Source organism: Furipterus horrens, unplaced genomic scaffold, assembly GCF_987537825.1.
Source record: "Furipterus horrens unplaced genomic scaffold, mFurHor1.1.pri manual_scaffold_1, whole genome shotgun sequence".
NCBI classification, from domain to species: domain Eukaryota; kingdom Metazoa; phylum Chordata; class Mammalia; order Chiroptera; family Furipteridae; genus Furipterus; species Furipterus horrens.
Window position 1 is genome coordinate 180,646,134 of NW_028327171.1, and position 26,251 is coordinate 180,672,384.

The 26,251-nt window shown below is 35.9% G+C and overlaps 1 protein-coding gene across 1 annotated transcript in view; it reads right to left on the minus strand.

The window, feature by feature from the left end:
* Positions 1-26,251, minus strand: part of COL5A2 (collagen type V alpha 2 chain) — a 142,248-nt gene that overhangs the window by 33,025 nt on the left and 82,972 nt on the right. The window contains exons 7-21 of the mRNA XM_090281585.1: positions 22,675-22,785; positions 21,310-21,387; positions 19,702-19,746; positions 18,354-18,407; positions 17,894-17,947; positions 16,772-16,825; positions 13,918-13,971; positions 12,261-12,314; positions 11,324-11,368; positions 10,822-10,875; positions 6,613-6,657; positions 3,693-3,746; positions 1,338-1,436; positions 977-1,021; positions 778-876 (exon numbers count right to left, since the gene is read on the minus strand). Of these exons, the coding sequence (XP_090137711.1) occupies positions 778-876; positions 977-1,021; positions 1,338-1,436; positions 3,693-3,746; positions 6,613-6,657; positions 10,822-10,875; positions 11,324-11,368; positions 12,261-12,314; positions 13,918-13,971; positions 16,772-16,825; positions 17,894-17,947; positions 18,354-18,407; positions 19,702-19,746; positions 21,310-21,387; positions 22,675-22,785 (945 nt within the window). The remainder of the gene's footprint in view (positions 1-777; positions 877-976; positions 1,022-1,337; positions 1,437-3,692; positions 3,747-6,612; positions 6,658-10,821; positions 10,876-11,323; positions 11,369-12,260; positions 12,315-13,917; positions 13,972-16,771; positions 16,826-17,893; positions 17,948-18,353; positions 18,408-19,701; positions 19,747-21,309; positions 21,388-22,674; positions 22,786-26,251) is intronic.

Here is a 26,251-nt window from a genome sequence, read left to right on the forward strand (position 1 = left end):
ATATGATTTCACTTGTATGTGGAATCTAATGAACAAAATAAACTAACAAACAAAACAAAAACAGACTCATAGATACAGAGAACAGATAGCTGTCAGAGGGGATGGGGGTTGCAGGGCTGAGTGAAAAAGTTGAAGCAATTAAGAAAAAAAAACCTCATAGACACAGACAACAGCATGGTGATTACCAGAGGGAAAGGAGGGTGGGGGGAAGTAGAAGAGGATATGGGGGCGATAGACGGTGATAGATTTGACTTACGGTGAGGAACACACAATACAATATATAATTGATGAATTATAGAATTGTATACCTGAAACCTATATTAACCAGTGTCACCCAATACATCCAATAAAAAATAAATAAAAATTTGAAAAGGAATAACTCTTAAGAAATAGCTGTTGAATCCACTTTTAGCCAAATCATCATTATAAATCCCCATTAAACCTCCACATTTCCCCACACTGGCTTGCAAATATTTTTATGATGTTTATTATTCAACTACTCGTAAAATTCTATGAAGTGGATCATGAAGTTATGACCTTATTAATTTAAATAAAAGAGCACTAAAATTCAACATAATGCAATAATGTTCCACTATGAATTTAAATATCAAAACTGTGTGTTAACATTTGTGTTCACTTTGCAAAGAATCCTATCTTCATTTGCCTCATTCAGATAAGTCACATTATCTGCACTTCACTGCATCTCATTAAATGTTATTTCTCTTGGTGATTAGTGCGATTACAATAATGGATAATTATTGTTTTAAAAGACGTTACCGGTTGGCCTCGAATTCCTGGAGGTCCAGTGCTACCCTGAGGTCCTTGAGATCCAGGGGGTCCTGCCAAGCCCGGAGGACCAGAGGTACCTGCAGAGCCCTATCAGAATGCAAGAGTGACATGAAGAGCAGAGACCTCATTACAAGTCCAAAGCACTATGTTTACTTGAACCTTATGCAGCATAAATGCAGATGCTTACCGTTGGGCCTTTGGCACCAGGAGTACCATCAGTTCCCACTGGGCCCTAAAAGACACGTGAAAAGTTTATACAATATTAAGCCATATCTAGGGTGGTGTTCTCAGATGTCTACCCATCCTCCAAAAGGAGACAGAAAAAAATTACAAAACTAACTGAATACCATTATAACTGAGAAGTCACTTTTATAGTGTTTTTAATAAAATAGGCAAAATATGCAGAGTTCACAAGGGAAATGTGGTTTCTCAGGAGTTTTAAACACTCATTCAGATATCAAAGAGGATATATTAAAAAGATATCCTTGTCCTGATTTATAAACATGTTCAGGTTTCTGTGATGTTCTTTAAATATACTAGTAACTTACAGGAAGACCTTGAGAACCAGCTGGACCCGGTCGCCCAGTTTCACCTCTTTGTCCCTGAGGACCTTCAGGGCCTCGTGCCCCAGTGGGACCTGCTTCTCCCTAAAGGGGTGTAAAGGGAAATGATAACTTAAGAAAAATATAAACATGGTATAATTCAAAATGGATTACTTATTTGGAGTTTAACATATTATACCAAAACATTTAAGGGTCAAGAACACACATTGGTTTCCAGGGAATATGTGCCTAACCTAGGAACGGACTCATTCTCCCACCCTTTCAGGTATTATGAGGCCTGACTCATCAAGAGCAGCGCAAAATGGTCAAGGCAGCCTGATAGCTACACTTATTTCAACCCCAAGGTGTGGTCCAGATAGTAAGTAAAATACAGGATGTGTAGGTAAGTTTTAATTCAAATACACAACTAATTTTAGTATAAGTTTGTCCCATGAAATAGTTGGGGTATATTTGTACTAAAATGCATTCTTCCTTTAATTGAAATTCAAATTTAACTGGGTTTCTGTATTTTATCCAACATTTTATATACCTATGTACAACTAATTCTAGAGGGACATGAACCTGGACCTGAAATTTTAAAACTAAAATTCTAAGCTTTAGGGAGCTTATTAGTATCAAGAAAACATATAAAATCTCTATTCAATTACATTCCCCTTCAATAAAATACAAAGAACTGGATATGGAAGTTTATTTTCATCCAGAGAGCCAGAGCCCATGGAAGAACCTTACAGGTATAGCAGAATCCTAACCAAAAACAAAAACCTGGGAATTTTATGCTAGGGATAGTAGTAGAATAGGGAAACAGTTTCTGAGAGAAACAGTTTTGCTAGGTGCTTGACTTGATTAAACAGTTTTCAGTAGCCAACAGCCCATACTAGAAGAACCCAGGAGGACAGGGAAGTACCCAGTGAGCTATTGTATAAACTGTTGGAGTAGGAGTAGGAATCACTTTCTGCTAAGTTACAATCTTGGACACTGTGTGTCTTCTTGCCTTAATTTTCTAGCCAGAGCGCTGTTTGAGGGTGAAGGGTCTTACAGGAAGAGGGAGGGGATTTTGCATATTTTGACCAGGGTACATAGGGAAATTGGGTTCTCCATGGCCAGAATCAGTGACAACAGGATTAGGACTTCAGGGAGCAGAACAGATACAGAGGGGAACAGAAGAAGGTCCCATGTGCCTAAGTTCAGAGTGCGTTCTCAGTGAAGGAGGGGACTAGTTAGTGAAAAGGCTTAGGGCATCATTTTAAAGCAGCAGTATCCCTGTGGCACAAATTTTAAGATGGCATTAGAGAAAGCTTGAAGAATAATTTTACTTGATGACTCTCACATTTTCAAGAATATTTGAAATGCCAGTACAGACTTTTGTTTGTCTCGAAGTTCAAGTCCAACTGAGTAGCACCAACAAGCAATGACCTACTTTAAGGGCTTCCTCTGCATCAAGCCTTATGCTAAAGGTTTGCATAGATGATCTCACTTGCTCTTCAGTAACATTGCATGAGAAAACAAGATGTAGGAAAGTGAAGTGACTCTCATGGTCAGTCAATTTTGTTCAGTAAATCTTGTGAGTAAATTCCTTAAGACGAAGAAAACTATTGCCAATGGGAAACTGGGTATGAAAGGAAATCAAACATATTATGTTGTTCAAAATTTGAACGTAGGGTTCTGAATTTATTCACTAATTTAGCTAATTAGTCTTAATAATCTCCTACTATAATCCTTGAATTTATTATCCAAAGCATTAATGGAAAGAACCAACTGTGATTTCCTACAAATGTAAATTATCCCAGCAGAACACTTTTATCCATTCCCATGTGGAGTGCCAAATAGCCTCTTAGACCATTCCTTTACATGGTCTGGAATGAAAGGCATGACATAGGGGTGGGCAGGAGTGGGGGTGGGGGGCCGCAGATGGGACAGGAGTGAAAGCCAGGATTGTACGAGAGAACATCATTGCTTGTGACAATCCCTGATTTATTTTAGCTTTCTATTGTTTTGAACATTCTACTATTTATTACTGCCAGGCACTGTATCCAAGAACAGAGTTCCAATTCAGATAAGCTCTTATTCTTTGCAGCTGTTACAACTGTCTGACATCAGAGTCATAAAGCAGCAGATTGTTTGATGTTACATTTGTATGATTATGAATAATTCCCTTTTACTTATATATTATATATTAATCTAATATTTACTTTTTCTTTTCTTTTTCCTACCATAATGGACATAGAGAATACTCTAGACTCTTTCCTTAGTTGAGTGTAATCTCCATACCCTTCAGTTAATGAAATGACATTTTTCACTTTGGATTCATGTAATCAAGAACTAAATATATTAACATTTTACCTTCATCCCAGGATTCCCTGGAAAACCAGAAGAGCCAGGTATCCCAAGAGGACCCTATTAAAAGAAACCAGAAAAATCATCAGACATATATTTTAATCAATATCTAAATAAGTCATCTTTTATTCTTTGACCAAATTCTGTATTCTGACATATAAATAAGAATAACCTACTTTGATTTAAAATCACAAAAATAATAATTTAATTTTAATATAAGTACCTCCCAACATTGGTATGAAATAGTGCTAAAAGACATGTCCATTGGTATTAAATATACAGGTAATAGGATTTCCTAGTCCTAACATAGAAAATTAAGTTAGTAACAACCACAAATTGTTTAAAACAATTGCATCTTATGAGATGTACTTTATGTTAAGCAATTAATATAGTTTTTCAAAAGTTATGTTTTATACCAAAATCTAGGACTATACAAATAAAAATGATGCCTAAGAATCATCTAAATATTTTTAAGTGATGTTTTTTCCGGCTAATAAGGAACAGATACTTGTCATTATCCTACATTTGATAAGGTATATATAGAGTTTAAGCAAATGATTTAAATGCTGCATTTAAAAGCTATGAGTATAAGAGGAATTCTGCTCTAGGTTATAGTGGTTCTTGTTTTAAGAAGCATCAGCTTGACTTCCGGCCAAGATGGAGGCTTAGATGGACACACTAGGTCTCCCTCTACAACTACAGAGGAATACAACTACTTCAAAACAAAGGATAACTAGAAATTCCAGAAAATAAAACTACACGGAAGTCCAACATATGAAGTTATAAACCAGCGGTGCCACTTGGGCAGGTAAGAGTTAAAGAGGGCAGTGCTGTTTGCGGTTGCACCCGGAGCGCGGGCGGCGAGGAATCCGGGCTGCGCAAGCCCCTGGCGGTGCGCGACCCCGGCGAGGAGTCCCGGCAGCCAAGCCCCTGGCAGTGCGCGACCCCGGCGCTGGGGAGAGCGGCCGCCGCATCGCCTTGAACAGTGAGGCCCAGGGGGGCGGGAGGACGGATCCCGGTCTCCTAGCGGAATAACTGTGTGAATCCATCTTGGACCCCCGCCCCCAAAGAAAGCACCACAGGGCTGCGAAATAGGTCGGGACAGGCAGGCGCCGGCTGGTCGCTGATTTGTGACGCGTACACAGGCACTGCCCCCGACAGCCAGCCCAAGAAAACAAAACGCATCTGTCAAAATGAGGCAGACAACTATAGAAATCCTGGTGGCACAGCTCACCAGACAGCAGATAGAGAACCTGACAGATGAACAGATAAGAAACCTGTCAGAGGCTCAGTTCTGGGCCATTGTTATCAGGTGGCTTACAGAATTCACAAAAGAGCAGGAAAAAGATATGAAAGAAGCGAAAAACTTTCATAACAAAAGGAACAAAACCGCATACGAGACAGAAAGAAAGGAAATAAAATCCAGAGTTCATTTCAACAAACTGGAATATGGAGAAGGAACAAGCAGTCAACCAATGCAGCAAGAGGAAATGGCAAGCAACAATGAGAGGATCAGAAACCTCTGGGACAGCTATAAAAGGCCCAACATAAGAATCATTGGTTTGCCAGAGAGCGAGGAAGATGAACTAGAACTTGAAAAATTGAGTGAAAATATAATAAAGGAGAACTTCCCAGACTTGGGGAAGGGAATAGACTTGCAGGTCCAGGAAGCAAGGAGAGTTCCCAAGAGACTGGACCCAGGGAGAACCACTCCAAGACACATTATAATCAAAATGTCAAAAATTAAAGATAAAGAGAGAATCTTAAAAGCAGCAAGAGAGAAGAAAAGAATTATGTACAAAGGGGTCCCAATTAGACTATCATCTGACTTCTCAAGGGAGACCCTACAGGCAAGAAGGGACTGGCAAGAAATATTCAAAGTAATGAAAATCCAAAACCTACAACCACGAATACTCTATCCAGCGAAATTGTCATTCAGAATAGAAGGACAGAGAAAGTGTTTCCAGGACAAAATAAAACTGAAAGAGTTCATTAGATCCAAACCACTGTTATATGAGATGTTAAAGGGACTGGTTTAAAAAAAAACAGAAGCTAGGGAGATGAAACAAAGGCAAACTAAATAGGCAACGAGAGTGGAAAAGGAACTGTGGGTACGGGAAACATATTGGGGGGAGGTCAACAGGGAGGGGAAATGGGGAAAGGGAGGGAGATGATATAGGAATTGGGGATCAAGGTAGGAGGGAATGGAATAGACGGAGAGAGGTTGGGAGGAACTGTATGCACAACTAATGGACATAATCTAAAAGGGGGGGACAACTGGAGGGAGGGGGGCCACCGGGTGGAGGGGAGCAGAGGGAAGGGAAATTGGCACAAATGTAATATTTTAATCAATAAAACACATTAAATCTGAAAAAAAAAAAAGAAGCATCAGCTTTTAATTCCATCAGTTTTTTGCTTAAAAAAAAACTTTATTTATTTTGTTTCCTTTTATGAATAAAAATGAAGAAAATATCATAAGGGCAAATAATTTCAAATCCATTTTACCTTCCCAGTATTTTCTTGAGCTGATCATGTTTTTTCATCTTTTCATCTCACGGACCATGTTATATTCTTGCTCATTTTATATATTCTTTTAAGATTTAGCTTGAAAGTTGTTTCTCTTTAAGTAGTTTTCCTTGACATCTTTCTCTAACTACAGGTGTAGGTATTTTCTCCCCTATGTCCCAAAAACCTCAAGTTGTAGTCTGTGTTACAGCAGTTAGCAAGCTACAATATTAATTGCTATATCTCTCTTTCTTGTTAGAAAAGTCAGTTTTCAAAGACAAATACTATGTGTTCATCGTCTTTTTGTTCCAAGTGTCTGGAATACAGTAGATGCTCTATAAATGTCAATGAATGTAAAAATAGAAGAGTGAAAGAATAGATGATTGAATGAAAGAATGAATTTGAAAATAATATGACTCACCATTGGTCCGGGTTTTCCAGGCATACCATGTGCACCTCGCTGTCCCTAATTAGAAGAAAAAAAGACAAGATTTTACTCTATTTGCTCATAATGCATTTGCTTTATAAAAAATTTCCATGTTACAAATTAAAGAATAAATATCAAGATTAACTTACAACCTTCTCAGTTAAGAGAAATAAAAACACACATTTACACAACACTAATAAGGTAGAAATAAATGCATCTATCCTTACAGTAATAAGAAAGAAAAATGAAGATTGGAAAAAATGAAACATTAAAATAATCCTTTTTACTTGAATGTATCACCTTCTATCAAATTAGCTCAAAGACAATGAAATTTTAAACACCTCATTCTTCTCAACAGCCATATTAACTCAGAGGAGGAAGACACTCCTTAGGGAAAAAATAAAGAACACATGCACACACAAGGAAATCAGGTGGATTGCATGGGTGTCGCCAAGATCCCCCTTCAGCACTGAAGTAATCATTCTACCACTGTTGGAAATGAAAAGCTGATGGCTCACAGTTGCCAAACAAATGTCCTCAGCTATAAAAAAAAAAAAATGTTAGTTCTCCCGAAGTTATGCCCTTTCTATGGCCAATGCAGCAGTACAAGGTTGACCACGTTCAAGAGCTGAAGAACCATCCCAGCTCCATAGTTCCAATGGAACTGAGGACTCGTGGAGACTGAGGTCTCAGTTGCATGCAGTTGTAACACCATTGAATTTCTACCTCTCACAAACCCCAGTTCTTTCATTCATTTCTTCACAAAGGTAGCTTCTGAAAGCACTCTCCAGTAAATTTCCTGCACACAAGTCTGCTTCAATGCTATGTTCTAGAAAACCAGACCTAAGACTTAATACCCTTGGTGCCAGAAGAAGTATAAGAAGGTAGACTCTAAAATGGAATTTTTAAGCTGGATTCCTCACTGACCAACTGTGACAGATAAGGGTACGGATCACTGCTTGCCTGCTGTGGTGATGCAGTATAAATGTTGTCACCAGTAGTGAAATGAGAGAGGCCACCAGTTTTAGGGAATGGCTGTGTGTGCAACAGCTCAGGCATTTGAGACATTTTAGGGGAAAGAGCAATAATAAATTTGGCGGAATTGCATGGGTCTTGTTGAGTGAATCCAGCAAATAGAAGGCTGACGGTGATTAATAATGAATATAAGGCTCGTTAGCAGCATTTAAAAGTATTGGGAGTTGGGGAGGCAGTGGAGAGTAATGGGAGAAAAATTGGAACAACTGTAATAGAATAACAATAAAAAAAGAAATTAAAAAAAAAAAGTATTGTGATCTTCTACAACCAGATAGAAGAAAAAACTGAAGATCAAACCCAGGACTTAATGATAAAGGTTTAAAAGCTCTTGAGAAGGATAAATTCTAAAACTTGTAAAGTCTCCTAAGCCATGATCAGAGACCTTGATTGGAAGGAATGGGACCTTGGTTTTTAGCATTGGAATAGCTTAAGAACTTCAAAATCTCAGATACCGTGAAGGCCATGGGCCTGTAGAATGGCCCATCCCCACTATTAACAGATTATATTTCTTCCTTGCTTAAAGATGACACAGAAGCCTCTACTTTATCAGGCAACACACGCCACCACCATCACTGCCTGTCCCACCCCCTCCAGCCACCAGGCCAATAATTAGCATAAAGTCACAAAATAATGGGGTTGAAGAAGTGCTATTTCTTATTAAAGAGGAAAGAGACTATACACGAAAAAAGGATCTACATTCTATAAATCATGTAGAAGGAGGCTTCAAGAGACTCTGGGAGGTGGTGCTAACATGGGAGATGGTTCTTAGAAACCTGAAAAGAACAATGGCCCACACTAAGTGAGTCAGAAATGCCATAACTGCCATGGCAGATGTTAGAAGAAAGCACAGAGAAGTAAACATAATTGCACATACTATGTAAGGCTGGATAAGGCAACAGCTGATTAGAGTCCACAATATTCTCCACATGTCCAGAGGACACTCTGCTTACCAAAGGGACAAGGGATGGTCTAGTGAAAGGGTCTCACTTCTCTCAAACCAGGACCCTGACTTTGGTACCACTGAGAAGCTTGCAGGCGGTTGTCTTCTGTGGGACAACAGTAGGGAATGCCGTAAACCTGAGATTCTTAATACTAGGGAGATGACAGTCAAAACAATAGAGGCCGGCTGGCACTCCTTAACTGTCAAAAGCAAAGTGGATGCAGTGTAATAAACTGCAAGATTTAAATATTTCCAAGTCTAGCTTGACTTTCAAAGAATTGTAAAGAGAATCAATAGAATATGCCCCCCACCAGTACCATACTGTTTTGATTACAGTGGCTTTGTAGTATTGTTTGATATCTGGTGTTGTGATTCCTCCTGCTGTGTTCTTCTGTCTCAAGACTGCTTTTGCTATTTGGGGTCTTTTTTGGTTCCATATGAATTTATGGAGTATTTGTTCTAGGTCTGTGAAATATGTCATTGGTATTTTAATAGGGATTGCATTGAATCTGTAAATTGCTTTGGGTAGTAAGGCCATTTTGATGATATTGATTCTTCCCATCCAAGAACATGGTATTTGCTTCCATTTATTTGTTTCTTCCTTAATTTCTTTCTTCAATGTTATGTAATTTTAAGAGTACAGGTCTTTTATCTCTTTGGTTAAGTTTACTCCTAGGTACTTTATTTTTCTTGTTGCTATAGTTAATGGTATTTTCTTTTTTGTCTCTGTCTCTGCTATTTTATTGTTGGTGTACAGAAATGCCTTAGATTTCTGTATATTTATTTTGTACCCTGCGATTTTGCCAAATTCACTTATTATATCGAGTAGTCTTTTAGTGGAGTTTATAGGATTTTCTAGGTATACTATCATGTCATCTGCATATAATGAAAGAGATACCATTTTACACCAGTCAGAATGGCCATCATCAACAAATCAACAAGCAATAAGTGCTGGCGAGGATGTGGAGAAATGGGAACCCTACTGCACTGTTGGTGGGAATGCAGACTGGTGCAGCCACTATGGAGAACAGTATGGAATTACCTCAAAAGATTAAAAATGGAACTGCCTTTTGAACCAGCGACTCCACTACTAGGATTATACCTGAGGAATCTTGAAACACCAATTCAAAAGAACTTATGCACTCCTATGTTCATTGCAGCACTGTTTACAATAGCTAAGTGCTGGAAACAACCTAAGTGCCCATCTGTAGATGAGTGGATCAAAAAACTGTGGTACATTTACACAATGGAATACTATGTAGCAGAAAGAAAGAAGGAACTCCTGCCATTTGCAACAACATGGATGGAACTAGAGAGAATTATGCTTAGTGAAATAAGCCAGGCAAAGAAAGAAAAATACCATATGATATCACCTAATACAGGAAACTAAAGAACAACACAAACAAAGGAACTAAATAGAACAAAGAGCAGAATAGCAGTCAATAGGGGGGAGGGGAGAGGGAGAGAAGGGGGATAAGTAAGGGAAGGATTTAGTCAAAGAACCTGTATAAAAGACTCATGGACATGGACAACGGGGAGGGATATGATTGCGGGAGAGGGGGTGGGTTGGGTGGGGGAGAGAAATTAGGGGAAAAGGGGACAACTGTAATTGAAAAACCAAAATAAAAAAAAAAAAAACTATTCATCCACACAAAAAATAAAATAAAATAAAATAAAATAAATGTTAATCCCACCCAGAAAAAAAAAAAAAAAAGAATATGCCCCCCACCTAGGTTTGAGGTACATGGACAAACAACAAGGGTATTTCTCAGTCTATACACTTAAAATAAATCAAAGGCAGATGATCAGAAGATTCATATCTTTAAAAGGGTACATAGTACCTACCTTTCAGGATTCTGACAAACATAACATAAAGATGTTTGAAAGAATGCTTAGTGTATAATAAGTGCTTGATAAATGTTACCTATTATTATAATGTTATTACTACTCCAAAGTTATGTTTTTCCTAGGATTATATTCCTTGCTGCTGTGTTTTCATTATTTTCTAAATTTCTGTAGTAAAATAAAGATGCAACACATGTAATGTGGTTATATAAGATGTTGACATTAAGAGAAGCTAGGTGAAGAGTACGTGCAGCTTTTCTGTAAACCTAAACTTATTTCGACAGAAAAAGAAAAATAAATAAATAAAAGTAGGCAACTGCCATATTATGCTCATTTAAAAAGCATCTTCGGTGACGCCTCTGAGTTAAAACACACATACTTACAGGAGCTCCCTGTGGCCCAAGTCTCCCTCTCTCTCCCGGCATTCCCCTTGGACCCTGTAGAAGAAAGAAAAATATATCTCTTGAAACACCTTATTTAAACTCTAGGGCAGTTTGATTACACCACTCAAAACAATTTAGATTATAATTGGCCACCAAGCAGTAGTATTTCTTGGGGCAAGTTGGGGTGTGAAAACTCTCTACCTGTGGAAATATATAACCTACCACTTCTTACCTAAGTAGATTTCACTTAATCTAGTTTTAATGGGATGAATCTACAGGAAAAAAATTATAATAAAGGCATTCACAGTTAAGAAAAATAATGAAATGCAGGAAGATTTTCTATCTGAAGGATGCAGTTGCTATAGTATGCTTGCCTGTCAGCTGGTAAACGAGACTATTTCACCAGCAAACATATTTTCCATGTCTTTTTGTTTGTTTCATTTAAACAATCTCTTAATATAATCTAAAAAGCAAAGAAATAACAAATTAAATTGGTACGTACCATAGGACCCATGGCGCCCATTGGACCAGTAGGGCCAGCTTCACCCTAAAGCAAAAATGAGATCACATTACAATAAAAGAACCTAAAATTGACATTCACATAATTTTGTTCTACGTGTATATCATTCTAACTGTGTATTTTCATAATGGGCATTTGAAAAGCATACTTTCAGTGAAGGACCTCAAAAGTCTGTTATACAGTCTTACTTTTTCTCAAAATGCAATTAAAATTTTGTTTCTATAGAAATCAGTCTAAAATAAAATTGGTGATAGATTGATAGAATTATCACACCTAGTCACATTAATTAGTATCAAAAAAGTAATTATTGATCTATGTCTGATTATATTTTAGGTCAAGTAAAACTTTACAAAGCTAAAATTGACTGTATTATTTCTTTAGTTTCTATTATAGGAAGCTTGGAAATAACAATTTAAAGCCAAATGTTTTGCACACACTAATCTAATGATTCTTCCCAATAAAAAGTCCCCTGCATCTCCTTAATTTTTTTTTCTCCCTCTAGAAACATGAATAAATTTGGGGAAGAAATAATGGCCAAAAGGCCCTGAAATTAAAAGGACACTAAATGGGAAATGAACTATCTACACCCCTCTGATATTTTTAAAGAAGAAAAAAAGAGTGAATGTGTTTTAGATGGTGGATTCATGGTGCCATGTGTCACACAAAGACAATACCCATCCTACACTGACAGAAACTCAGAGCCAGAGTGGCTATTCTTGGCAAAATGAAGTCATATCATGTATCCTGATAAATCTATTGCTACTCATCTATGAAAAATTACATATATCTTCTACTTAGCTATTCATTTTTATCCTTATCTTTCCTCCAGATTTATTTAAGGGGGTTCTGAAAAAACTTTTGGCATTTGAAGCACACCAAAATGTTATAGTGAGGATATATTCAGATATTATACAATCACCTTGGAACCAAGTGCTCCAACTTCACCTTTAGGGCCTTCAAGACCTTTATGTCCCTGAGAAGAAAAACATAAATTTGTATTTTACTTTTTAAAATTTCAAATGTGTAAAAGAACCAAAAACAAGCTTATAGAAAGTGATTTATGAAAATGGACCTCCAGCTTAAAGTTGTTACTCGAAATGTTTCCAAATTCTCAACCTTTCTGGAAGTCTATTCAAAGAAAATTATTTTATTCTTTAAATAATATTTTCAATGTTCAATGTTCTCACCTTTCAAATTTTTGACTTCATATAATTTAATCTATAGCTATAAATAAGAAACTTGTAAGAAAATAACTGGTTAAAGAATTTACATAGTTATAAAATATATGTTATATCCAAGGGTGATGTTCAAAATATTTAATAACTATTATGTGAATACAGTAGCAAGCATTCTAATTAAATCTCATCCACTCAAAACAGAGGCCAGCCAGTGTATATTGAGTAAATATCACCCATGCTTTCAGATAGATAGATAATTTCTATATAGGGTAGAGCAAAGGTAGGTTTTTAGTTGTTCATATGGAAAATAATACAATAATAAACTGTGTTTTGTATACTCACAACTGTAAACTTACTTTTGCCCAACCTGTATATGTACCTAGCATATAATGTTGGGTCGACCAAAAAGTTCATTTAGTGTTTTTCCATACAATGACTCTAGTAGTGCCTAATTGTCTTTAACTTCATTTGAAACAATTTAGTTGGATTGAATTGTGACAGCTATATATCAGCATGCATTAAAAAAAAAAAAAAAACTTAACAAAATTGGTGAATTTTTGTGCAGTCATTTTAGTATTGAAGATGGAAGAAGATGTGCAATATTTTTGGCATATCATGCTTTATTATTTCAAGAAAGATAAAAACAGAACTAAAATGCAAAAAAAGATTTGTTCAGTGTATGGAGTAGGAGCTGTGACTGATCGAATGTGTCAAAAGTAATTTGAGAAGTTTCTTAGTACTATTGACATTATGGCCAAATAATTCTTTGCTGTTGGGCTATCTTATGCATTGGAAGATGTTTAGCACCACCCCTGGCCTCTACCCACAAGAAGCCAGAGAGAGATAACTGACATACTCAAAATATCCAAGTCAATAGGTATTGGTGAAAATGAAAACTGTGTCCTTCATTTTACAGAAAAAACTAACAGACTTTTTGGCCAACCTAATAGTTACAGATTAATTATCTTGAGTTTTATAGAGATAGAGGCATTCTACAGCCTTCCAAATCTGGTTTGACTGGGCCCTCCTATGATCTAGGGCACTCTCTAGTAGTATGTTACTTATTCTGCTTTGTAGTAATTGACTATTTTTTTAAGTGCATCCCTTGTTAGCCTGAAGTTGAAAACCACGGATGTTTCTCATTGATCACTGTGTCCTTTTTTGTAGCACAGTATTCAATACATAGTAAGAATGCAAAATATATTTTATATAATCAAATGAAATTCAAAAGAAATGTAAAATGTATTGACATTTTAGTAGTCTCAGATGACTACTGCATCCACAGCAATTAGGACAACTGACAATGCACTGTAATCGTAAAGATTCTGAAGGTAATGCTCCCTGGATCCTGCTCAGTAAATCACAGTATCTGAAAGGATCACAAAGGATTGAACTTACACGTTGACCCTTCAGGCCTGGAAGACCAGGAGCTCCAGGAAATCCTCTAGCTCCCTGTGGGGGGTGGGGAGAACATGTGAGGCATTTCAGAATCATTAATAGGAATAGGAAATTTATTAATATATATTTCCCAAAAAAATATCTGGAACATTGTTTGTTTTTTACCAATAAGCCAAAGAAGAAAAGGGAACAGTATATTTTTATCTACAAAATATGTCTAGGTGGTCAAGAATTGACAAGGCAAATATGACTTACACAGAGACATGGACTAATACCAGGTACTGATTTGATGACATTTTCAGAATTTCAAATTATTCATTATATTATTAATAAAACAAACAAAAAACAGGAAAATAATCCTGAATGAACATAACTAGTGCCTGGCTCAACTAGGTCAATGTACAGGAAGAAATCAGGATAAAAATTAAGGAAAAGTATGATTGCCTTCCTTTATATGTGTTTTATATATGGTAAAAGAATAAATGGGTTTGTAGCAACCAATGTGTTTTATTTTCCAACAACTTGTAAATATTAGCAGTAGAATATGATTAGAAAGATTATATTAAAATGAATAAATAGAAACTATGTTCAAGTCAAAAGATAGAAGCTGGTGGATTTATAATTGTTTAAAAAACAAAGAAAATAAAATATTCAACAGAAAGGAAAGTCAGCAAATACAAATACAGAAAGAATGGGCTGATTCCTTGACTCAGTAATTTTTAAATTTCTGTTAATAGTATATATCCTTTACCTAAGCATACAGAATTTTTAAAAATGGAGATCAAACAAAAAATCAAATACAAAGGGTAAGACTATTATGAAATGATGCTTGAAAGTTTTTCCTTGTAACCTCTTTAAATATTTAAGGACCCAGTGACTTATTCGCTTATTTTCATTGCCTATAATTAATTAGGTTTTGAAATAAATGCCATTACCACCACCACCAGTAGATTGAGCACTCCATAGCATAGATCGATGTTATCTATTATTACCAATTATTATTATTAATCTGCATATCCCTGGCACTAAGCCTCATGCCTGACTAGTGGGCATCCAATAAATAATCTCCAAATAAACAACTGAATTAATGAATGGTTTAATATTTCTTTTAACACACAAAGCACTTTTCTAAATCTTTCTTAAGGAACTTCTCTTGTGCCAGCACAATCTTACACAGAAAGCAAAATCCATCTGTTTGCATTATAGCCTTTATTTACTGTTAACTAAATTAATGAATAAGTAACCCAATACATAAACTCCATATGATAAAAGCAAAGCAATTCCTCTGTGACTGCTTGCAGGATGTTTCTGCAGTATCTATTAGCGGGGTTGTTATCACAGTCAAACCATTGTTCTCTGAACAAATGAAGTCCCATTAATTCTTATGTTTACACAGCCTTACTTAAGAATTGTTTCTTTTTGAGAACTCTCTTTGAGCTTTTCCACTGGAATGCACCCCTTTACTAAAATATTTCTGCCTTCTATCCTGAGTACACATACATCTAAGCCTACAGGGGAATTACTGAGCTATGTTATTTCAAATAATTAGTTAACTCTGGAGTTTTTGTGGTCTGCAAGGGAATTCTCGTGTGATTACATATCTCTAATATAACAAGAAAATGAACCAGATGTACTACGGCTCATAAAATTTTCTCATTCTGCTGACCCAAGACTGTCATCGCACCCAATCACACATCGTTGCACTGCACTTGCAAAATGCATCTGTGACATGCTGGCAGAGCACGTTTCCTTCCCGCGGAGGGTCCCACACTGCAGTGTGCAGGAGCGCAGCAGGACAGGAGGCTCAGGCCTGGATTGGTTGACATGAACGAACATCTGTGCTAACGTAATGAGTAAACCACATGCCTCTGTCTGCTCTGACTTTCCAGGATGATGGGGGAGGAAAGGAAAGAGAGAAAGGAGCTGGGGACTGGTTTTATATTTGAATCTAAATAGTCCTTAGAGTCCTGTGAATTCCCTTAAAAGATCAGAATTCATTGTTTTAAAAAATCCCGGTATTGGACCTCATCAGTTTTCAGAAAGTAAATGGCAAGGACCTCAGTATTGTTGGATGTGCTGAGTGGTATACGCATTTGAAAAGCATAGAAAATATAATGAGTACAAGATTAAATCAATTTAGGGGATGTTGAACAAGGAGAAACTTTAAGAACAGAAATGTTAAAGGATTTTTTTTCCTATCACTCCCTAATTTTGCCCATTGCCTATGTAGCACATCCCAGGGGCGGGCCTATCAAAACAATGTGAGTGAAGACAGAAAGGTGGGTTCAGAGTATGGCCAAGTGGCCCAGATCCTAAATTCTGGCAGAGTGGGTTGCCAGGGCCCGTCCCTATAGTGACCCAAGGGAGAAGAAAACAGCTGTGCTAGGAGTGCTGGCAATCAATGCATCTTGTCATAAGCTTTAGGGCTCAGAACATCAATCAAGATTTCACCAAGCATTAGGTAGGGTTTGAGGACCAGCCAAAGAGGCGTGTTGTCCACATTGTATTGTCCCTAGCAGATAACGTGTTCTCCTTCAAGCTGTTGTTTTCAACATGTGAACAATATGAAATAAATATTTTAATTAAAAAGATGAAAAATGATAAATGGAATTGAGATGTTATATATAAGTAGGTCAGACTAGTATCTGAAAATTTGTTATATAGTTTGGAGATAACCCATGTTAGGTCATGATACAATTCTCTAGGTCTATGAGGGTATTTCATATGGTGCAATGCAAAGCAGGAAATTGGAATTAAAATTCTGGCAAAATTTCCCATTCCACCATGACAGAAAAGAATATATCTTGGTAGTAGTGTCTAATGCACACTATTGTATTGATAAATATAAACTTACCGGAGATCCTGAGAATCCCACTTCACCGGGATTTCCATTTCTACCAGGTTCACCCTTTATGGAAAAAAAAAGCAAAGCAGCAAGGAGGGATTAAAATGTTCTCTTCTGATACCAAACGACAAATCATTTGCAGATAAAAAGTCTTTTTTAGAAAGCTGTGTTCAATGCTGTAAACATTATAAAAATGCTCAGCTCTATTTCTGATGGCAACCGGTTCTAGGAAGTCAGTTTGTGGAAGTTTCATTAATTTATTCAGAAGAATGAGTATAAATAATACTGGTCTGACTTAGCTCACCATTTTATGGACATTAAAATTTACACTCACACACAAATGCATAAAATTCTATATCAACACATGGCATTAAATTAAACAATGTTTTTTTAAACTACTACTTGCCATTTCTTTTATTGTTATAAAAATATTAAGAACTGCTAGTGATGTTTTCTTTATGCCCAAATTCAGTGCAATGTGCTTAAATAAATCACATGACACATAAAGAGAAAATATTTGCTTAGTTTAGTATCACAGAGAAAATGATGGCCTACCCATAACTTTATACTCAACTTTAGTACAACTAAGAAACATTCCAGAAAAGCAAATCTGTTGTTGCACCCTGTTCTTTGATCACATGTTTTTAATGTTAAAATCTGAAGTTGAGTCTTAACTTTAATTAAAAATCCAACCAAAGAAATGACTTTTTCAGTATTAGAGAGCAATATTGATGTTAGCCTAATAACACATTTTAAAAATCCATGAAACGAAAACCTCATAATGTTTTTGACATCAGAGTAATAAAGTTTTCCTTCGGATCACTTCAGAGGTTCCATTAGCAAAGACTGAAGCTATTGTGACAATAATTCTAGTATCCCATGAAGAAATTACAATGGAAAACCATGGGGAATGTAGGGAAAGAGACAGTACCTAGTAATGTATTACCATCAAAATTTAGAGCACTTTAGATTTTGTAAAATTCCCTTCTGAGCTCTCCAGTTTTGACTGACATTAATGGAAGCTAAAAGTGGGGGAAATGAAATGGGAATTAATGAATAACATTCATGTTAACACTGTAGCTCCTTAGTCTCTTTCAAAATTTCAAAGCAAAATAAAGAAAGGCAGCGTACATCTTCACCAGGTTTTCCAGGAGGGCCCTCGGGTCCACGTGCACCAATTGGACCCTAATAACAAAACAGAAGGAAAAGAAACAACATTTACCTATATTTATCTACTCCTACCAATGATTCAACCCAAAATAATGTTGAGACAAATTAAATACAGAAGCTAGATTTATTAATATGCTGAATTTTATGTTGTATCACTCAGATTACGTGCTCAACAGGAACAAGTTTTAATTTCACAAATGCAAATACCTCAGCACTGTCTGCTAATCAAATTCAAAGTCTCTGAATTTAAATACCCTGCCACAAAAAAACATAGCTTAAGTACAATCCAAATACAGGGTCCCTGAACTGAACTGTAATTTCTTGCTACATACATAAAGAGCTGATAAAATAAACAACTCAGGATACCGTTGTAATGGTGGACCCATATTTAATTGAGCCTACATGTGCACTTGACATTTACCATCGGTCCAGGTTCACCAGGTTCACCAGGAGGACCTGCAGGTCCAACACCACCCTAAAATTGAGAACAAATAATGTATATGTATACAAATTAGATATACAAATTACAGGAAAAACAGAATACTAAATCCTAAATTCTCTGAAGTGTAGGGCTGTTTTGGCTTTACCACTCTCTAGTTATGTGACTTTGTGTCAGTTACTTACTCTGTCTATACTTTTGTTTTCTAATCTATAAAATGAGAATAATATGGTACCTAGTTCATTAGGTTTTTATATTTCTTTATATAACTAAAGCATATTAGTGCTGGCAAAGAGTGTTCAATCAATGGTAGTTACCATCAAATTTTTCTTCTTCTTTGTCTTCTTCCACTTTCTCATCTTAAATAACAACTATATTTTCTATTCACCAATGGTAGTGATATAAAATGGCTTAAAGTAAAACTCCACACACATGATAATGACAATATGGTATCTTTGACTGATATAAGAATTCTCTTCTTTTCTTTCCTTTGAAAAATAATTTCCTACTGCCTGTAAAATCATTACAAAAATTAACATAGCTCTATAACACTATTTTATTGGTATTTTATAGGCTACAGAAAAAAAGTTTAGTATGATACTTTTTTTTTGCATTTAACATTTTTTTTAATTGTTTTTCTATTACAGTTGTCCCATTTTTTCCCCCATTGCTTCTCCCCTCCCCTGTCCACCCCCTCCCATAGTCACTCCCCACCCCATTGTCCTTGTCCATGGGTCACTCATACTAGTTCTCTAACTAGACCCTCCCCTTTCTTTCCCCTCTTTTCTCCCTCTCCCTTGGTCACTGTCAGTCTGTTCTGCAAACACTATATGATAACACCTAATACAGGAAACTAATGAACAACACAAACAAATGAGTAAAATAGAACCAGAGGCATGGACACAAGGAGTAGTATGATATTCTTTTAAAAGATTCCATTACGTGATAACTTTGACTGTTATTTCTAATAATACCACATAGTAATAGCCTTCTACAATCTGATTTCATAGCCTCAGAGTTGGCACATAACCAATTATGAGAATTTTCATCCTGACATGTTATTTCAGAAGCAAAGGCACATAAAAATTATTTGTATTGGAAGTCAGTCATAGAAAGAAACCAGACAAAACTTCAGCCCCACAATCAATTTTGAAAATTATACTGCATATATTTCTAAATAAGTGAAAATTAATTGAATACAACCCACTCTAAGTAAGAATTACAGTATGCAATTTAAAGGCCAGCCAAAAGCAGTCATGTCACAGAGACCTTATTTATATATTTTTATTTTTTTTTCTCCAGTGTATAATTTAATTATAAAAAGACTTACTTGCTGCCCTTGTAAACCTGGAGGTCCCCTTGGGCCAACAGGACCCTTAAAAGCAAATGAGAAGAAAAGTTGTATACTGTTCCTGACAACTAGGTCAAACATTTAAAAACTGTTGAATCAGCTTTAGAATCTGGAAAAGTGAAGGTTTGTTAGTGGAAGAGGATGACATTCCCCATCTGTGCTCATCTGGAATGCAGCTAAATTCAAGAAAATTAAAGCTAGCATAACATTTGGGATGATTTTATATACACTCTTGCCATCATAAAGAGAAATAAAAAATATGCCTGTACACACCCAATGCCTTTGGGACAAAAATACTTGCATGCTTAAGGAGTGGTTCTGTTAAAACAGAACATCTGACAGAAGAAAACTCTTGGCAGGCATAAAGGACTTATCAAGCTTTTTAATTCTTCAGCTTCGCAACAGATATCTCTTATAACTTAAATAAGCAAGCTGAATTAAAAGTTTATGAAATCATCAAAAATAATGACTAGATTATTTGAAATGTAAGTTTAAAATTATTTGGGGGACAGAGATTTCTGGATTATTTCTTTGTTTCATAACATACACTTAAAGCATCCTCACAGGCTTTCCTCATTTAATCGTGAAATGACTACATGGAGATATAACCAAGAGAAGAAAAGGAATACTCAACTTTAAAAAATTGGTTAAGATATGTCTATACAATTTTTAATGCCGTACTTTAAAAAGTGAAATCAATTAAATCAAAATTTTTTGGAATTGATTAGATTTTTAGCTAGTAAGAAAATAAAAGCTTCATTACAAAAATAAACACATATAATTTAAAATTCAAATGGATTGAAACTCATTCTTCAGAAAATTATCCCAAGGTAATCATTGAATGAGATCATATTGCTAATGACCTAAATAATATAAACAAACAATATTTAAGTTACTGATAATGTTGGTCTTAAGAATGTATCTAAAATTCTATTAATCTGGAATGCTTTTGAATTATATTATGAACAAAAAAGCATGGGAGAGGGTTAGCTTTAAAAGTACTAATTCATTCAGTGAGATTGCATTGCTCCAAATACTCAGATTAAAGTATTTGCCTAGAGAAAAATAGGGAATTTTCTGGCTGTTGAAGAAATTCAAAAGGATGGAAATGATCAGTATGCTCAGCAAGGAAACTTTGAAGCTGGAAGTTGTTAGTATAGGCAACCAGAGAATGTTAAGAAAACTAGGAAATGATGAATATAAAACTAGCAAACTTGTTTCAAAGTTTTGCCAAATCACTATTTCTAACAAGGCCATAAAGCAATTGTTTTATTTATTGAAAAAAAATATACTTTTTTGATTTGGTGCTGGTGATGATATGTTTTAAAATCCCTTATTTTCTTTAAATAATAAATGAAATATATAGACAGCCTTTTATTAATGTCGACAAATACTTTGTACAGTTATGAATGGAATACCACTGGGCCTTTAACTAGTACCTAGCAGGGTTTGATAAATAAATTGAATGAATAAATGGATTGATATGTTTAAGAGGATACATATTACTCTTAACTAGTTAACTCAAACCTCTTTTTATTAAATGGTTTTTTCAAAGGTACTTTAATTATCAGCAAAATTTGCACTTACCACTGAGCCAGGCATCAGTCCGATTTGACTTCCAAGGCCAGATTTCTCATCCAACCCAGCCATCTGAGCTGAAAATGGCTGGAAAAGCAATGTGTTGACGTCATTTCCACGGTAAAGGGCATATATCAAAATACTTACTAAACTGAGATATGTATGTAAATTCTCTGGGATTCTTATAGAATGGCCCTTCTACGAATCAATTTAAATTTTTTCTTTAAAGCAAGAAAAAGACTCAATTTGTTTTCCGTTGTATGTGTTTTTAATTGAACAACCTCCCACAGAGTATCTTATAACTATGTTGTTTCAGAACAACTATTGCAATGGGCCAAATGTCTGATACTTGAAAAATTCATGACTCATTCTGTTAAGATTTTAGCCAGTCTCATCAATTTCAGCTGCAAATCTCTTTATCTGATTTCTTCCCATGGATAGAGGATGCCAAACATCTGACTATAGCCTAAAAGATGCTTTTACAACATCTGTCCTAAAGATTCCAGATTCCATTTCAGACTGTATTACTTAGCTGATACTCTTCTTTCTTGTTCATGGCCAGTAAACTTTAAACTGTATTTATGTAAGTTAATAAAAATTTTATAATCCTTTTAGTGGAATTCCCGAATGTTCTAAGAATTGGCAACAATTTTACCAACTGTCTTTCATATGTAAAAACTCTGGTAACCCAACTGACCAAAATTCTCCCTATACATTCCTGGAGTTCTAATTTCTGGATTTTAGTGGGAAAAGAATGTGCATATTGTGTGGAAAATAATTGGCAATTCTTTCTACAATCAGTTGAAACACAAAGGCATAAACTGTTATGAAACAAAAATCATATCTCAGGGCTCCATACATTCCCTTGTTATGCTGTGCAATCTACACAGAAATGCCTACATCCGCCACTAAGAATTCAAAGGTACAGGTACAGAAAAGGCATTTTGTTTTATTTTACTTCTAGTTGAAAACTAACATTTGAAAAATAATCAGACAGATCATCAAAGATGTGGCATCCTCCCTTGGTATGGAGGTCATAACACAGATTTCAACAGCTTCCTGAGTCTTTTTCATTTCATAGTGGAGATAATATTTGTGGTTCTTTGGAATCAACAGAAAGAACAAAGTTCACAAAGTCCTGGACTGACCTTGAGAACTACCTTTGAAGCAGCACTTAAAAAATGTTACTTTGAATTTCACAACAATTCCCTGCGGATTTCTTAGTTTTATCATTGTTCACAGCAGCATTGCATTCACTAAGTTGCTCTTACCATCAAGGGTCAACAACAGAAACAACACAATTTAAAATAGCAGCAATAAATCAAAAACATCACATATTATCTAAATTGATATTGAACAATGCACATAACTTACCCTGCTCATGCCATCAGGTCCTGGGTGAGAAGGATGTCCAGGTGGCCCCGGAGGACCTGGCTGACCAGGAACACCTGGTTCCCCATCAATTCCCTGAGGACCACGGGGACCCTGTAAAAACAAGTCAGTGGAAATTAGAACCCATTGTCAAATATGTACTTAATAGAAAGCTAAATGCACAGACTTTTTGGTGGTGTGTTCATTATTTTAAAATGAGCAACCATACTCTTTGAGTCCAACTATGACATTCTGGAAAATGCAGAGCTATGGAGACAGTAGAAAGATCAGAGGTTGCTAAGGGTTGGGGTGAGGGTGGGGGATGAATAAGTGGAGCACAGAAGATTTTTATGGCAGAAAAAATACTCTGTATAGTATCATAGTGGATATATGTCATTATACACTTGTACAATACTAAGAGGGAACCCAAATACAAACTATGGACTCTGACGGAGGATGTTAATAATGGGAAAAGCGATGAATGTTTGGGGGCAGGATGGGTATCGAACTCTGTACTTTACTCTCAATTTTAATAAAAACTTAAAACTTGTCTTGAAAAAAAGTCTTAAAAATAATAAAAAGAATAACAATCTAGCCACCTACAGTAATTTAGCAATGATCAGATTCTACTATTGGTACATGGTACATTCTAATTCTAACCTTGATATAAAAAATCCCCAGTAATCAGCTTTCCTGGAATATTTATAAGATTGTGGTCTGTTTATTAGTTACCTATAATAAGTTTCTTTATTTGGCAAATTTTGGTGTTCAAGGGTATTGACCAATAATTTCTAAATTCACTTGCCTATTATAGATTAGTTAACTACGTATGTGCCTGCTTAAGCTCCCCCAACAACAACTACAACAAAAAATGTGAAGGACCCTTCATTGTAGTTTGTGGGTTTTTTATCTTTTTAATATTTTAATGCTTCACATAGTCTCTGGAACATAGCACACAATATATTTATTATATGTTCACATTTCAATTCTCTTTACTCCAGTACTTCAAGTCTAGCAGACTTTATTTTCCTTCCCACCCAAAAGACAGAGCAGACCAATAGAAACAGAGGGAAAGGCACGGAGACCTAGCCGCGTCTACTTCTCAGAGAAGTGAGCAATGATTTCCAGTCACCAGGCTCCACCCTCCTAATCCACATCCTGAAGACAGCGTGGGGAACAGCCAAGTCCTCGGTTCTGGAAAGGCTCCATCCCCTAACCTCATCATTTCCACAAGTCATGTTAAGTATTTTCTGGCTTTTTAACCCTAAAGAGTCTTAGCCAACTTTAAGAAGAAAGAACAGACTACAGAACTCAATAGTCAATATAATTTTATAATGAGAAGCATGAGTTAAGAAAACTATGGTAAATGAATTGGAGTTCAGTAGTAAAAGAAGCTTCTCATACCTAAACATGAGAAAACCAAGTGGCCCACAACAAGTGACTAAAATATGAGCTCACATAGCAGAGAGAGTACATATAGAAGAAGCTGAGGTTAGAGAGGGGGCAGTTTGTAGGTGATGGCTTTTGGGAAAGTGGAATAATAGCTATTCAACTTAATTAAAGTATTTTAACATATTCAAACATTCATATAGACATGTTTACTTCATGTAAGATTGGGATAAATAAGCAAATGTATCTCTTCAAATAGAAGTAGATAATTTAGTCTGAAAAAGCGACATTTTGAAAAATATTTTCTCAGTAAACTATTCTCATCCCTTAAAAATCAAACCTTTTCTGACTTCTAAGCCACTGACAATTCACTGAACTCTTTTAATTTTCTGTATGCTAATGGGGGCTGACTTTAATTGCTATCTAGGATTTCTGAATCATAAGAGTGTGAGCAACATGAACTGCAAATGTATATTGTCAATGGTTGCACGGACAAAGTAGTAGTCTAACTTACCCATAGAGCCTCACGTGAAAACAAAAGGACTCATAGACATGGGCAACAGTGTGGCAATTGCTGGGGGGAGAGGGGTATAAGGGGACTAAATACAATAAAGATTAAATTAAAAAGCTAATGTATTTTGAAATGTGAAATTGCTAGTTATTACCAGTTATTAATATATACAAAAAATGAGCTGACACATTATTTCTGCTGTCAAAGAGATTTCTAAAGACAAAACCAAAAACTACATTAGTGTCGTTGGGAGTAGAAAGAGGTTTGGATAATATTAATCCTCAAAATATTGTCTCTTTTCTCCAGCCCTGTGTCATTAATAATCATGTTTCAAAGTCTCCTCTGAAGACAGCCTGCTTTTTCATTGACTTCATGATGTTTCTGTGTCTCCGTGGCATCTTCTTTAAATATTCTGTATAATATCCTATTACAGAGGTTAAGATTAAAATTCATAAAAACTATCCAAAAGAGAACATAACGAGCAAGATTATAAGTGAAAATAAGAAAAAAATAGTATGTGTACATATGTGAAAATTTTTACTGATAAGTATTGAAAACAAAAATTGAAAATTGGGAATCCATTAATTTTTTTTTTTTTTCAGTGAGCTGAATCACATACATTTACATATATTAAGTTTAATGTTCTCCCATTCCTCAGGAAGCAAGCTACAATAGATAGTTTTTGAAGATGGCCACTAGGTGGCGATCTTTAAACATCCACAAGTGGACAGGAGTTAACGATGACCCAGAATCATCAAGTACTTATTCTCTGCTAGTTAGTAGTACGACAAACACAAATTATGACATGGCACATCTAGGATATTTCCCATTTTACAGATAGAAAGCGAACCTATAGATGTTAGGTGTCACGTACAATTAGAACTCAGGACACCACTGACTGCCCATCTTCTAGAGGTTGCTCATTTGTCATCACTGTGAAATTACCAAGACAATACACTTAAAACTAAGGACCTGTGGTGAGAGACGCTCATGACGACCATTGGCTAGTAATGAAGGCTTCTTGAGAGTTTCTTTATATCAGTAGCTCAATCCTGTGCAATGGTGCCTTCCCAGGGACATTTGACAACATCAAGAGATAATTTTAGCTGTCACAATGGTATGAGGCAATGGGGCAGGTGTTCCCACTGGCATCTAGTGGGTAGAAATTAGGAATGCTGCCAAACAGCAATGTGTAAGGAAACATCTGACCTCAAATAGCAATAATATTAGAGTTTAGAAATTACTGTACATTGTGAGCCTTCTGTAGTGTTTGATGGTAATGAAAATAGGGGGAAAAATGATATTTATCATTGTAGTACCATCCTATATTGTGCCAGGCATAGCTTTAGTCCAGTTAAGCAGCTCCTGAAAGTCTCAAGACCTGTGGCAAAACATTCTACCTATGGGTATTTTGTGATATCATGCCAATGTCTTGAAATCAGCCATGGTGAGACTATTGACACCAGGAAAATCAGCAAAAACTAGAAGCACTTTTTTTTTAATGAGCCAGTTATTAAACATCATCACACCACTGCTTGCTAGGATTGAAAGAAATAGATTTCCTACTTGAATATCTGCCAGATCCTCTTGCTTAATTCTAAATAAATAACTACTCCTTACTCTTTTACTTGCACATGCACAGTATTTGCATTGATTGTTGCAGGCCTAATGAAGACTGGA